Genomic DNA, 16,259 nt, shown 5'->3' on the forward strand with positions numbered 1-16,259 from the left:
GAAACTGCCTGACCCTCACATAAATCAGGATGGGATTTTGGAGTCCCCAGTACTAGTGAAGGGACATAAATCTTGAAGGGTTTCTTTTCTTCTACAAAGACAGAATAGATTTTCTAGTGAATGGAGGTTTATCTTTTGGGTAGATAGAATGAAAAAATAATTGTAAATAACTTTGTGAAATAATAAATAAATATGTCTTGCCAAAAGACTATTTTCTCTATCTTTGTATTGTGCCATAAAATTATGCAAAGGAACCTGTGATAACGGGTTAATTAACGAAGCTGCTTTTATATGCCATAACTTAATGTGATAGGTGATTAGAAAACCAAAGAAAACCATTTGTGAGAAGTAGGTGGGCGAGGTCCCTAAACGGATCCGTCCTACGGATGGGTGGTCCCGTTAAGCTGGGAGCTTCTCTCAAGAGATTGAACGAAACATTAATTAGGAAAAATTAGGTAGAGCAGAATTCAAGAGAAGAAGTATCTCCTTAAGCAAGTTAAGCAACCAGAATTCGATGGCAAGGGTAAAGACATTGAAGCTGAGGCAAATATTTGGATTGAGACCATGGAGGACTACTTTACTACTGCAGGAACTACCCCTACTAATCATGCTATGATTACTAAGTTAAAATTGATCGGTGAGGCACACCTATGGTGGAAAAAGTGGTTTAAAGACCAAGGACTTGCTGAGACAGCTATTACTTGGGAAAAACTGAAAGAAGCTGTACGTGGTCAATATTTACCAACAGCTTATTGCACACTAAAAATGAATGAGTTCTTTAACTTAAGACAACCAGGAATGAGCTTGGAGGCATATTACTCAAAGTTTATCTCACTGCTTAAATATGCGCCTTCCATGACTATTGCTCAATAGGTGTCTAATGTTAAGCTGGGCACTATCCAGCTAGAGTTTGTGCCTAGATCAGATAATTTTGTAGACATATTGACCACCCTATTGGGAGGATCCAAACTTTCTATAAATAGGCATGCTATCCTCCATCCAAGCTCAATCTCATTTTTTCAATTTGCAAGTGTTGAAGCTTTGTTGTGTCCACACCTCATTCGTAAAGCATATCTCAACTACATTTGTCCATCATCAATGTCTACCATTTGGCACCCCCTATCCAACCCTCCCTTACTATTAGCTATTGTTTTCTACCTTCTTCAAGTTTTTGTCTAGCCATGCAACTAATATTTTGCTTCATTCTTATTATTGCCTATTGTCTATCTCGATCATGACTACTGTATCTGCAACTATACAACACCTAACAACCTGCATCTGCAACTGCTGCTACCTATAACTATGATGACTCCTCTCCATGCTATATTTTTCCTAGATAGCTACTACTGCCTGACTTGATTTGAACCGTTTGGAGTTGTGTTTTACTGTCTTGACGCTATCACTAGCTATCACATCATCAATAATCTATCCCATTCTACATCTTCTATTGCCTATCTATCATTAATCTAGCCATCACATGTTGTGTTTTTTATTGCCAAACACATTCAGAGATTACTATGTTGGGATTTATTAGAGTATGCCACACTTTTTTGCTCATACTCTTTGCCCCAATCCTTAGGACACGGGAGTTCAGTGATTAGTTTTCACCTTGCATAGTTGTTTTTTGCATTCAACATTGTAGCTTTTCATTCATTATTCAATTTCACTATCTTTTGTATTCATTATTTCTATGTTAAACCTAATCCTAATTATGTTTCTTTATCAATTTGTATGTTTGTCATACAATTATATTCATATTCTATAGACAAGCATTTCTTTACATTGGGTTTGTTCTTGGTGATAGGAATTAAATGGATGAACAATATACAAGGAACTATAAAATGAGGGACTTCAAAAGGAGTTGATCTTAGTGGATAAACAATATACAAGGAACTATGACTCATTGCATCATATGCTACAAAAATAGGTGATCATAGTGATAACTAGGACCATTCATGTATTCAAGCTCAAATTTAGAACATGATTGCTAGAACTTAGATATCTTTCAAGACTCAAGTCAATATGAAAAGAAATGCTACAGATTTTGAAGGAACAAAACTTATGGCTTGGTTTTGAAAAGAGGAGACTAAAACATTGAAAAGCATCCAAAGAACAATTATTCTAATTGATAATATCTCCTAGTGATCAATTCATAATTCATTCCACACTAGTCTATTGAAACCTTTCAAAAAAGAACTCCACATTCAACACCCATTATAGATCACCTTCCACTACTTGACCATGACCACAAACCACTACCATAATAGGTATTCAAGATTATAGGTGTATGATTAAATATAAAAAGTATTCTATTGAAGAATCCTAGTGGATTTAGAATTCAATGTCAACTTATGAATATCTAATAACTACATATCGCTCACAATCATATTAATTTCCAATATGCAAAGATTCACCACATAGTGTAAATCCATGGCTACCTTATTTTCATTGAAAATGTATAGATTTGCCACATTGAGGTAGTACACATATATTTTGGATTACCTCATTGATGTAGTATAGATTCATCGAATGAGGTAGCACTAGCATGTGGTTGATAATTTGTGTAGTTTTGTGTGTTTTATCAACTAAGAATAGTTACAATTTAGCACCATGCAATATTACGATAATTTCTATGAAAATAAAAAATCTATATATTTTTTATGGATATTTATTTATATGTTTGTCATGTAATAGTGACTTCTTGTTACACGTGTGTATGTGTGTAACATTGGTTGTATTGTGCATGATAGATGGTAGGGAAATAATGTTTTGTATTGTGTTGAGTAGATGATTAGATGGAATTAGGAAGAATAATTATGTGGAGTGCATTTTAATATGCGCCAATGGTTTTTTCTTGTGCTTCATTGGCACAAGTTATTGTATTTTTGGGTGCTCTTTAGCATGGGATTATTAAAGGCACACACATGTAATATATTTATTTGGTTGTAACGCTTTTGCAAGGCCTAAAGGGCTATAAAAAATTTTGTTTGCTAACTTTGGAATAGGTTTATTAGATAGGAGTTAGATATTGTTAGGCCAAAAGCATAGCATTTGTGCAAAGAAAATAATAACCCAAAAGGCCTAAAGTCCTAAAGGACTAGACATTTTTTTTGTTTGCTAACTTTAGAATAGGTTTATTAGATAGGAGTTAGATATTGTTAGGCCAAAAGCATAGCATTCATGCAAAGAAAATAATAACCCAAAAGAATGCTTTTTTCAATGTATGTTGAGCACAAAAAAATACTACAAATTCAAAAATACATGCTTGGGGAAGGTGCTCACCCATGGATGGGGGAGATTGTACCCAATCTTATGTCATGTACTCTTTCTCTTGTGCAATTGGTGTTTTATGAATTTTGAGTAAATAATTTGTTATTGTATGGTGAAGGGCTACAACACAAAAAGCAATGTACAATTGAAGTCCACAAGACCATGGAGTCCTCAATCAACTCTTATGATGAGATGTTTAAAGAACTTAGTAATTAATTGTTAAGAGTTGAGAACATGACATCAGTAGTTTAAATTGGAAACCCTACTAACATTGGGGATATTCTTTGAGATCCCTAGCCTCATTAGGCGGTGTTTATTGTCTCTCTTACTCATTTGTGTTGTGTAGCTTGTAATAACCTTGTCATTCTTTAAGTCATGGTAATAACCATACAATTTACGATGCAAATGCTTTAGTGATGTATCTTACAATATTAACCCAATTATTCACTAAACTCTTAATGATGAATCCACTGTGCAAAATATGTTTTTCATTCCATGCTTAGTAGAACTCGAAAAGAAATTTAAAAATGCAGCTAATTTGACAGATCTAAATGGTACACTTCGTTAAAGAATAAAGTGAAGTAAAGTGATTCCACCAATGAATGGGGGATCATGGCTTGTTATACCACCATGTAATGTCTTCAGCATACATAATAGCAAAGGGGGCCACTTTCAAATAGAAGTCAAGACTCCCATAGCAAAGGAAGGAAAGGCCTTATGACATTATCCATCAAATATTCTTCTTCTTCGCGCTTCTCACAAGTAGCAACTATCAACAAAGAACACTAAAGAAGAGATTCCCAAGTAGTCATCAACTATGGAACATCATCCAAGAAGGGCATTGTCAATTGTGGTATAAAATCCCTGAGTACCCTATTCATAGCATTTGTCATGTGTATAGTGCTTGAATGAGGAGGAGAAGTTGTTGCATTTGGGTTCTAACTTGCCTATGTTGGGCTTCCACATAATCTAGTTGGGAGGTTTGAGTCCAATGGATTCGATGACTCCTCATTTTCCATATGAATTCTATGTTAGAACAATGGAGAGATGAAAATAGAAATGTTTGAACATCTCTATCAATGTGGATAGACTATGAAGACTATAATATGAGCAAGTTGAACAATTAATGTATGATTGTGTAAATAAAATATGTTTTCATATAAAGTGTTATTAAAAAATCTTTATTATTGAAAACAATAAATGTAATTGAAGTTCATTATACATAAACATGGTTTGAGATCTAGCAATATCGAAAGTATAGTTTTATTACAATGTGCTCAAGCATTCCACAAAAAATTGTGGTTGTAGCCTTCCCTTAAATGTAAAGGATTTTGAAGTGAACACGTAGGTAAGCTAGCCACATTAGGAGTCTTTGAGGCATCCTCTTGTCTCCCTTTTTTGCAATTGTGGTTTGGAATTTTTGCTTGCAAATGCATTAAGCTTCATCAAATGAGAGTGTTTGGGTGGCTAGTAGATTTCTAGGGTTTGAAGGTACATCTCTTGGCCCCATCAGCCATTTGTTATTGTTTTTGTAAAATTGGCATCATATATGTCATATTTTTTAGTAGAAAAGTTTCTTGCATACGTAGGACTATGTCATGCAGCATGTTGATCACTCAATCGACCTTTCGGTTTTGTAATTGTTGACAAACTAAATGCAAATGAGGTGTTACTACATAATTCCTTAGAAATCCACTATGATGATTAGTGTAAACAATGTTGTGGAATTTTTCCTTTCATCAGCAAGTGTGGAATTATGGTGAGATGCCTTTAGATTGGAAGATTGCTGTCGTTCGGTTATTGCCTAAAGTTCCCTCTCCATCCTCCTTGAAACAATGGAGACCCATTTCTGCTATGGGTTCCTTATATAAAATCTTTTCTAAAATCATTGCCAACAGATTGCAGAAAGTATTTTCATAGTTGATTCATCCACGTCAATACGATTTCATTAAGGATCGAAATATAATGCACAATATTTTGAATGTTCAATTGGGGATTGACTATGCTAAAGCTTTAGCCTAGTAGGTTGTTATACTCCAGCTTGATATTGAAAAGGCATTTGATCATGTAAGCCAGTCTTTTTTGTGGCAGCTAATGACCACCATGGGATTTGGGCCTCATATGATTTCTCTTGTGGATACCATTAGTCAGGGTGCTGTAGCCCACATCACAGTTAATGGAGGGATCACATATGAAATTGCCTTATCCTGGTCTCTTCGGCAAGGCTATCCTCTCAGCCCTTTGCTATTTGCTTTAGTCACTCACCCAATGCTTTCATTGTTGGACAAGTTGGCTGATCAAGGTGAGATTGTTGGTCTAACTCTTCCTAATGGGGCCCAATTTTTGGGGCAATCTTTGGCATATGATTCCTTCATGTTTCTTAAGGTTGATCGCTCGAATGTCAATCGAGCAATGGTTGCATGGAATATTTTTGCGATGGCATTGGGACTTCTCATATTAACACTCAGAAATCTACACTGCTTTCTTGCACGAAAAATGATTCGCGTGCCTTGGGCTAGCATGGAATTGTGATTCCTAAGGGAAACATAATCAAACGCTTGGTTATCCTATTGGCATGGATGTAGCTCCTTGTGCATTGTTGGATTGGATATCATCTTGTATTCATGATCGGTTCATGTATTGGAAGTCCCAAGGCTGGCCTCTTCATGTGAGACTTAAGGTTACTCAATGCATCATGATTAGCATGATTTCATTTTTCTTGCCTCTGCTTCCTTGGACCAAGAAGTCTCTTTTGGAATTGGTTCAACCTATCTGATTCATGTTGTTGGAAAAGGAAGGGAATCGCTTGGGCTAGGTGTGGATTTCATTGCAGCATATTACTGCTTCTAAAAGGATGGGGGGAGCAACTTTGTTGGATGTTAACTTGCATATGGCAACAATGAGGCTAGCACTTTTGCAGGCACTATGTATAGATAGTCATCCTTGGTCAGATATTGCAAAATGTTTTATAGAAAAGATTGGAATCTCTCATGGTAGCACAATTATTCATGCTTCTTGGTGGCACGTGCTTAATTCCACAAGACATGTGAAGGCCTCCAAGTCTTTTCTCCTTTCTCATTTCATTGCATCTTGGCAGGTAATGTTACATTTTGCAGTTTGGCGCTCTCTTGATTCTCGTAAGGAGGAGAATTCGATGCAAGGTGAAGTATTGGCTACTTCCAAGTTGTTGGATTGGTTTGATAAAGATTAGCACAAAGGTACATTTAATCAGATGGCTTGATTGGGGTTGCAGACAGTCCATGATGGTGTCATTCTTGGACAGGTCCCTCTTTATTCTTTTTGGTATATCTGTTAGCACTTCCGAGTACCTCCAGGTTATCATTACATGTGGTCATCTATATAAGACATGCTTTTGAGGTTTTCCCCTTTGCCAGTATTACAGCCATTGTCTCCCTGACGTGATTGGAAGTTTGTGATTCTTGATGTTTTTGAGAAAAGATCAGCTAACCAAATTTATCATCAAATGGTGGAGGCCAAGAGATGTGTCATGGGAAAGGCAAATAAATTGTGGCATATTCGGGATAGCAAAAAGAAGTGGTAGGAAAGATTCATCCAGCACTGGAAGACTAAGGTTCCATATCAGGGTAAAGTGTTCATGTGGAGGCTACTTATTGGGGGTCTTCCAATTGGCGATGTGCTATGTGCCCGCAAGATCTCTATTGGTCGTTGTGTATTCTGCACATGTGATGGAACAATGCTTCATCTCTTTGTCTCTTGCCTTGTTGCTAAATAGATTTGGAGTTTTGTTTCCCGTGTGTGGTCCACGGTAACTTAGCACCGGATATCAGTTCGTTCTTGGATCATGGGAAAAATGACTTCTTCGTCCTCTTTGCACTCAAATTTTTCCTGCCTTTTCCATTTTCTTAGATGGACAGCCCTATGGCATATATGGCGTATTCGGAATGCCTTCATTTTTGATTCAGTATTGGGTATCCATGGTCATGTGGCTCGTGTGTGTGGCCTAATGTTATGGGATCTCCTCTATGGTCTCAACAGATTTGGTTCTTCCTAACATTGCTGCTCCTTGGCTGGATATTATTCGCTCCACTCCAACTGTCCTTTCTGAGTGACATTTCTGTGTTACAGTTGTGGTAGACTTTCAATTGTATTTTTTCCTTTGCTGACCTGATGGTCTGATGTAAATATTTTCTACTTGATTCAATTATCTTCACGAGAGAGAGAGAGAGAGAGAGAGAGAGAGAGAGAGAGAGAGAGAGAGAGAGAGAGAGAGAGAGAGAGAGAGAGAGAGAGAGAGAGAGAGAGAGAGAGAGAGAGACATTGAGATATTGGGAGCAATGGGCTATTGTAGGTATTTTTTGCTCTTTTTTTATTAATGGAAATTTCATTTTCTCTATTATTCGTGGGGCAAGCTAAATTTAACTTCCTCTCTCCCATTGTTTACGAAATATTGAGATTTATTGTAAAGTGAATTGTAAAATTTTCAAAAAAAAACTTTTAAAATTTGAAGTTCAAAGTTTACAACCTTGAATTTTTAAAAGTTTAGTTATAAAAATGTCAAATACATGTAATTTGATTCAAAAAATCCTTCCAAAATTCTAAGTCATCGAAAAGGTTTTTCTTGAACATTGCTCCTCCCCTGTCCCTGGTGGGTGCAACTTGACTCTTACTTACCCTTCCCTAAATAACTATCTAGTTGGCACAAATGCCAGGCCCCCTAACCACGTGTCACGGAGGCCACCCGGGGGGGGGGAGGGGGGTACTCGTGAGTATTTAGCGAATTTGTTGAGAGTAACGAAAAAGAGCCGTTAGGCAGAGATTTTTGAAAGGCCACAATTCTCGTGTGGTGCGCGCGATCTTACTCGCAATCCATCCCCCTCGCCAAATCCTTCTCTGCAGATCGTTCACCATCATCGTCATCATCGCGATCGTCGTCCTCGCCATCTCCAAAAGCACATAAAGATTGCACAGCAGCCATGGTGTTCTCCGTCGCCTTGGAGATCGAGCACCTCCCCATAGCCTCTGCCTTCACGCAACCAGTAAGCCAGCCGCGCGTCGTCCTCGTCCCCAACCTGGACCCCCGCGCCTCTGTCAAATCCTCGCTCAAGAAGTTCATCCGCGACCACCTCTTCATTCCCGAGGAGCAGCAGTGCCTCGCCGCTCCCTTGTTCTCGGCCCTCGCCGACCAGGTCGGCGTCGAGGACATCCACAGCCGCTACTCCTGCCACGCTGACGCTGACAGCTCCGACCTCCATGTCGATGAGGAGACCTTTGCCTTCTTCGGACGAGAGCGCGGCCAGTTCGTCGAGCTTCAAGACCAAGAGAGGCTTGACGAACGCCATGTGATCGAGGAGTGCAAGCTCCATCTCAAGGTGCGCGAAACCCTAATTTCTTGAAGCAGGAAAGCAAACAGAGATATAGCGACAAGCTTCCCATACAGCTAGTGGAGAGACGAACGTAGGCAATGCGTAGGTAGAAAAACGCGGTGAAATCGGGGCCTATGGCTTGAGTTAGGACGGTACGAGATATTCGGAGTTCGAAACTAAGATGTAGAAGAAGCCAGGCTATGGCTGCTAAAATGAAGCTCTACACGAAATGCCGCCTGGCTATGGCTGCTAGGAATGAAGCTTTAGAAAAACTGCGACAAGGCTCCGGAGTTTGAAGTTCAGGATAGAAGCCGTGGCTGCTTAATTGAAGCTTTTATACGACATATCACCCGGCTATGGTTGCTAAAATGAAGCTTTAGAAGACATGTTATGGCTTAAGTGATCTGTGCTTTTCTCCCTTTTGGCAGAAACTTCCGAAGAGTCTGCCAGAAGGAGGTGGACGCATCTTCGTGGAGACGCAGAAAGGCATCTTGCCCTTGCTTGGAGTGAGCCCTGGCACGCTAGTCTCAGAGATAAAGAAGAGACTAGAGATTGCGACGGGCGTGCCTGTGTCGCAGCAGCTCTTGTCTTCCGTTGGCCGAGTGATGCATGATGAGTTTTTGGTAGAAGATTTTGATGGACCGCACATGATCTATGAAGATAGCACGCTAGATCTCTGTAAATCAGGTCTGTCACAAGATTGTCGAGATCCAAGCTTTTGACATGGCGTTCTTGTTCTGAAGTCTGATTTCGTAACGGCTGATGTGTAGGGGACACAAATGCAGAACAGGCACACAGGCGCATGACAGTGCAAGTAAACATCTGCGGCGAGCACGACTTCACGCTTGTGGTGCAAGGAAGGGATACAGTTCGCTCTCTGATGGAAATGGTTGAGTCAAGGACTGGCTTTGCACGATGGCAACAGAGGATCTCGTTTTCTGGTGAGCTGCTGTATTTCCTCAAAACCCCATATGTGCAGAAACCCTCGGTATATAAAATTCACCATCGATTCTAACTTCTGCGAGTACCACAGGGAAAACGTTGGATGAGAAGAAGACCTTGTCAGATTACTTCATCTATCCACAGTGCGTTTTGCAAGTGAGCATTTTCAAAAACTCCTCAAAGTTTGCATTCAGGCCCTCAGCTGCTCAACAGGAGCAGGAACAGTCAGGCAAGTGAACATCTGTTCGCTGAAACCATTTCATGAAAGCTCAAATCAGTGTCGTTTTCTCACAATAACGTCGGACAAATTTCCAAGATAATTTCCACAGTGTGAATCACCACAGCATCACGAGCTTCTATGAGGGGGGACTGCATACTTTTCATGAAAGCTCAAATCAGTATCGTTTTCTCACAATAACGTCGGACAAATTTCCAAGATAATTTCCACATTGTGAATCACCACAACATCACGAGCTTCTATGAGGGGGGGGGACTGCATACTTAGCTAGGTGTGGCTAGGAGCAGGGGGTTGCCAGCCCCCAGCCCCCTCCTCCCAACCACACCTAGCTAAGCATGTGATGCCTCCCAAGCAGAATGAGGGACCGACCGCATACCCAGTTAGGTGTGGCTAGGGGCAAGGGGTTGCCTGGGGTCACACCAGGCCGGGGACCGACCGCATACCTAGTTAGGTGTGGCTAGGGGCAAGGGGTTGGCTGGGTCACCTCAGGCCGGCAGCCCCCTGCTCCCAATCGCACTAGCTAAGTATGCGATGTGTCCCAACCAGAAGCTCATGATGTTGAATACTATTGTGAGCTCACTGCCCTCAACTGCACCTCCCCTAGCTAGGTGTGCAGTGCGCCTCTTGAGTAGAAGCTCAAGATGTTGAACACTGTAGCAAATTGAAGATGTCTCGGGCTCAAGCTATTTAGTTTTCTATTTCTGTATACAACTAGTCTCGAGGTAACATTTGTTCATGTTTAGCAAAGCAAATTGGAGATGTCTCTGGCACAAGTTATTTCGTGAAAGGCCCAATATTGAGATTTGTTTGCTGCTTTTAGCAGAGCAAATTACAGAGAAGCCGCTAGCACGGAAGCTGAAGCTGGTTAGGACCTGCAAGGGTATGGTAATGGGAACACTGACCATTCCCGTGCTTACAAGCGACACAGTATTCGATCTGAGGAGAAAGATCAAGCGCTCTCTGCAGCCGTTGGTGGAGCGCAATCTCTCGACGAATACGCCAATGAAGGAGCCAAGACACATCGACATAACCCCAAGAAGCAGCCCTGCGACAGGGGGAACAGCAGCAGCAAGGGCATCATTGTCCGCCCGCTCTGCAGTTTCACCTGCCTCGGCAAGTAGAGGAGGTGTGGCGGCTTCTTGCACTGCAGCATTGCCTTCCGCAAGCACATCATCATCATCGCCGCTAGCCCTGCAGCAGAGGCAAAGCTTGGCTCTTCTGCATCCTCATCATCATCATGCAAGGCAAACTCCTGCTGGTTCCTCTTGCTCGTCCTTGGCGCTGCAAGATGAAGCAGCCAGTGCTCACCATAATGATGACACAGACAGCAAATTGGTCTCGGCCAGAAGGTTGCTGCAGTTCGGTCCTCCTCGGATGAATGCAGATGCGGCCTCGTTCAGTCCATTGCAGGGACCCACTTCTAGTACTCCACAGACCGAGAAGAAAAGCTTGGGTGTGTGGATAAACGGCAGCGTGGTGGCTCTCAAAGAACAGATCCGTGCCCAGCTCACCGAAAGACTCTAGGCTTGTCTTTTGCTTGTCCATTGAGATCCTTAGCAAACAAACACAGCCATCTTGGACGTCTTAGAGTTATTATTAAACAAAAAACGTGCCATAAGGCAAATATGTGTTTCATTTGTCAACAATATATCCTAAAACATAAAGACGTCCGTTCGAGAGTGATAAAAGAAAATGTTTAGTCTTTTTCCTGCGTGCTAAAATCATCCTTGTACATATTTTGGTTGTGGCATGTCCCTACCTTTTCTTAATGCCTCACTCTCGTGCTTGCTTTATCTTCAAAAGAAGGGAAAGAAAATGTGAGAACTATGGTCTCACTCTCGTTCTTTCTTTACCTTCAAAAAAAGGGAAAGAAAATGTGAGAACTATGGCGCCAAAATTGTAGGAAAGCTATTCAACACAATTTATCCTACCCCCTTCCAAAGAGGGCAAATGCAAAGTTTTTAACCTACCTAATGTGAAGATTGCAAGTAAAAGAAAGGGGATGCCTATGGAAAAAAGTTATTACTTGCTATGAAAAAAGGTTATCATTCATTCTACGAAATTGCTTGTGGCTTCAAAGCATCGAAACACCACATTGTTTTTAACTCTCAAAAATTCTCTCTTAAATATTTATAGTGAAGTTTATGCTTGTATTTAACAAAAATATGAGTTGGACCTTGCTAAATTGAGATCTTAGGATAATTTAGCAAATTTTAACTGAGCAATTCACCTAACCTAATCCTTATGTTGCTAAATAATTATGCTTGAGATAGGAGGGAGAGGTATTTGCGTGGGGATGCTTTTGGACTTTTAGGTGTACGAATATTTCTTGCTACTATTGCAAGTGAATACTTGTTCATGTTGCATATTGCCTAAAGTCAACCACATTTTGAGAGCTAATAGTGCTACCCCACCATTAGAGGCTCAAACAAATTCAAGAGTTAATATGTAAGTGTAGATTGTAGTGTCATGTATCATGGATTTTTTCTCTAATTGTCATTCGCAAGCTTGTTGATCTTCTTCAACATGGCCTCACTAACTATTGTGGTTCCTTAGCCAAATTCAAGAGTTAATATGTAAGTGTAGATTGTAGTGTCATGTATCATGGATTTTTTCTCTAGTTGTCATTCGCGAGCTTGTTGATCTTCTTCAACATGGCTAGCCCATACCTCACTAACTATTGTGGTTCCTTAACCTTGATACAATTAGGATGACTTTACATGTCTAGGTATTGGCACTAGCCCATACATCACTAACTATTGTGGTTCCTTGACCTTGTTACAATTAGGATGACTTTACATGCCTAGCTATTGGCACTAGCATAGTCCACATTGCACCATGCATCTGAGGCTTCCTTGGTAGAGCCCCCATCTTGTTATTGAACCCATGGTCTCATCATGCATCAAGATCCTAGAGTTGTCCATGAGACTAAATAGAATTTTAAGTTATCTTTGTTGCATTTGGTGAAAACCCTAGCAAGGTTGGATTGAAAAGAAGGAATCCTATTCAATAAACCTTTGCAACCTTGTAACTCTATCACCATAAATGAAGGATATCCCTACTCAAGGGGATTCAAATGCCAAAACACACTCATTTGTGTGCCTATGAAGGAGTCTACTTATAGTCTACTTATAAAAATCCTTAAAATGAAATAAGTAATTTCTAATAGAAATGTAATTAGCTTCCTTGTGAGGATCTCTCTCTCTCTCTCTCTCTCTCTCTCTCTCTCTCTCTCTCTCTCTCTCTCTCTCTCTCTCTCTCTCTCTCTCTCTCTCTCTCTCTCTCTCTCTCTCTCTCTCTCTCTCTCTCTCATTGCGTTGGTTTCTTAAGCAAGTACATTGTGTTGAGATCAATACCTCAACATAGATACCATGTTCAAACAATTTATACTTGTCAAAACCTCTTGTGACTTAGGGGTCACCTATTAGTTTACATGAAATGATATGATGTGTGAGAGGTTGAATAATCAAAGGCTTGCCAAATTGGCTTTGAGCCATCTCCCACTCCTAGCTTTAGACTTCTCCAATAATTCACCATGATTCTTTCACTCCAACAAAAGGTCTACTACCAAGTTCAAGAAAAGTACACATGCATATTATATGGGGGTCATCAATGCAAGCAATGTTAATTAGAGCTATGTATTGTCATATTTAAAGTAGTATATTGACATCTATTATGAGCTGTTCATCTTTGAAATAGAGAGGCAGAACAAGAAATCATGGCCTCATTTGCCATTGACATGTTGTTGCCAAGTTGTAGAGCCATTCGTCGAGAGGGAGATGGATGAAAGATGGGGGCCTAGGGGATGCACCTTATAGGACATGATATTTATTACATTTACATATGACAAAATTTAAGTGAAAATATACAAGGATGTAAAATAATAATGGAGATTCGTCCAAGTTTTTGTTTGCATCTATTTATCTTCTTTTGGCATTGTAACTTCTTTACACTTTCTACAAAGATATCTAGTCTCCTTACATTAGCTTTTTTCTTTGGTTGCTAGAAGAATTTGACTTTCACAGGGATTCTCTTCTCTTTAGGTTTGAAGAGGACATGGATGAGACTCCATAGGGAAAAGTTTTGGCATTCCTTCCTTTTTGGAGTTCACCTAGTCTTTCTAGATGTGACTTGCCATTGCACTTGCCCTTACTCTTAGTTGAAGATTTTTATGGAGGGGAGTGGGGATCGATTGGTGTGATTGCCCTATCTAAAATCAACTCAATACATCCCTCCCTTATCCACCACATATATGAATCGGGGTAATCTTGGCACTACGAGAAAAAATGCAACAAGTTGGTAAACTCAAAAGGGTTCCTAAAAAAACAAACAATATGAAAGAGAGTTACATTCACCCCATCTATCTTGAGTATCTTTGAATCTATTGTCTTGCAAACATTTGAAATTACTGTCCATCCACAAGCATGTGTATCACTTTACAAGGGTACTTCTTGTTGGGAGAAAGTTATATGGTTTTTTAGGATCAGTGATATCCTCATATGTGGTGTCCAAGAAGGTAGTCACGAGCCTACCAACACTGCAAATGGAGACATATGACTAAAATAGACAATCAAATAAAATAAACAATTAACAAAAAATCAAGCAGTATTCCATTCAAAACACAATTTTGCTCAGCCATGGATACCACTTAGATATTTCATGAGGATAATTTCTCTAGTGAGCATATCAATATATATGAGACTCCAATGTCCTCTACAAAGGGTACTTCTTGTTGAAAAAAGTTATATGGTTTTTCAAGATCAGCGATATCCTCATATGTGGTGTCCAAGAAGGTAGTCACAAGCCTACCAGCACTGCAAATGGAAACGTATAACTAAAATAGACAATTAAATAAAATAAACAATTAGCCAAAAAGCAAGTAGTATTCCATTCAATACACATTTTTGGTTGGCCATGGATACCACTTAGATATTTCATGAGGATAATTCTCTTGTGAGCATATCAATATATATGAGACTACAATGTCCTTTGCAAAGTGAATGTTAGTAAGTAATAAATGCAACAAATAAGTATACATTAACCCTTTTAAAAAATTGTGTACCTTTCAACGTAAGAAAAAAACATGATAGTTTGTGATGGAATCAAACAAATATTTTAAAAAATATTTCTAAGTTTGAACCAAATCTCAAAAATAATTCCACTGATAACAGTGGATCAACAATAAATATACTTTTAGATATTTCTTGGTTGAGAGAAGCAATAAATGCCCTAAGAGTGTTATTTTGCAAATGAACAGTACCATCATTCTATATACTAAAAATTTTGAGAGTCAAAATGCCTTACCTTGTGCAACAAGGGATGACATAATCTGACAATTAAATATTTTTTAAAACAAGAATGGACTTGTCCTCAGGAGATATGCTAAGATAGTTATCTTCCTTAGAAGTGCAAGAAACATTGACAACCATTTGTCCATACACCTCACCCATTCTCTTATAATTGACAGGGCCAAGCACAACGATTTTTCTCTTGCAAACTTCATCCTTAGTTTCTATGACCTCTTGTGGTTTTTTTCATTGGACAAACTCTTGTTAGGACTTGGTCTTTGTTGGGTATAGATGTGTCACATCCTTGATCTTTGGCCCTTTTACTTTCCTGGATAATTTTGGTGGAACGTTAAGGATCTGAAAGGCTTTTTTATCAGTATAGTGGGCAAGGGCCTCAATACCTTGTTGAACCTATATCTGATTTTCTTGACCATACTAAAATCTTTGCTCATCAAAGTCACCCTATAAGCATGAGCATCACTAATATAAGCATAATTCATAAAGTAAATAACAAAGTCTTCAGCTACCTCGTGAAGTCAAAGAATGGCTGTAAGTTGCCTTTTTTTTGCATGCCTGTTGTTTGAGACACTCTTGATAATCTATCAGAAATATCATTGACAACTTTGATAAAAGCTATCTTTGGAATGACATGATGTGTAGCTCTTTGGGCCTTCTCCTTAACTCACTAAAGCACTTCTAAATATAGTAAAACCTAGACCTTCTCTTTTTCTTGGGCTTGGAAGGCTCTCCCTCCATGAGTAGAAGAGGGTCCATGTTATCTATTTGCTGATCAGGTGCTCTAAGGGAGGTTGAAAGCTTAGTAGTTGTAGGAGAGGACTATCCAGCAAGATCAAAGGGTTGGTCTCTATACTTGATTACTTTGATTGCATGGTAGGAGACTGAGGAAAACTAGGAGTAGGAGGGGTCTCAGGAGGGAAAGCTTGTGAAACCTCTGATGGCCTTGCCTCTTCCTCACAGTCCTCGCTCTCATAAAGACCTTCCTTGCTTGTATGTTTTGTCCTTGCCATCACCTACTAGAAAACGATAGGAAGACCAATAAAAAAATACGGACCATAGAGGATAAGATATCTTGTAAGAGGAGGAAAGCTTGATCTCCAGAAGGACCTATTCGTGCACTATCATGGAGCTACAGTTACGATGTGAAGGTGAAAAATC

At 39.6% G+C, this 16,259-nt stretch overlaps 1 protein-coding gene across 1 annotated transcript; it reads left to right on the forward strand.

The window, feature by feature from the left end:
- The first annotated feature begins 8,022 nt into the window (after nt 1-8,022).
- On the forward strand, nt 8,023-11,832 carry LOC148010645 (uncharacterized). Its single transcript, XM_087672085.1, has 5 exons — nt 8,023-8,621; nt 9,044-9,302; nt 9,386-9,556; nt 9,649-9,786; nt 10,619-11,832. The coding sequence occupies exons 1-5, from the start codon at nt 8,226-8,228 to the stop codon at nt 11,317-11,319; spliced, it is 1,665 nt and encodes a 554-aa protein (XP_087528211.1). The 5' UTR covers nt 8,023-8,225; the 3' UTR covers nt 11,320-11,832.
- The last annotated feature ends 4,427 nt before the right edge of the window (nt 11,833-16,259 follow it).

The sequence above is a fragment of the Lygodium microphyllum genome, chromosome 29 (genome assembly GCF_053477565.2).
Source record: "Lygodium microphyllum isolate KBCC chromosome 29, Lygodium_microphyllum_v1.1.10, whole genome shotgun sequence".
NCBI classification, from domain to species: domain Eukaryota; kingdom Viridiplantae; phylum Streptophyta; class Polypodiopsida; order Schizaeales; family Lygodiaceae; genus Lygodium; species Lygodium microphyllum.

Coding starts and splice junctions, on each gene's coding strand:
- LOC148010645 (XM_087672085.1), top strand. CDS start 8,226: ATGGTGTTCTCCGTCGCCTTGGAGATCGAGCACCTCCCCATAGCCTCT. Junction 9,557..9,648: donor ACAGAGGATCTCGTTTTCTG/GTGAGCTGCTGT, acceptor CGAGTACCACAG/GGAAAACGTTGGATGAGAAG. Junction 9,787..10,618: donor ACAGGAGCAGGAACAGTCAG/GCAAGTGAACAT, acceptor TGCTTTTAGCAG/AGCAAATTACAGAGAAGCCG.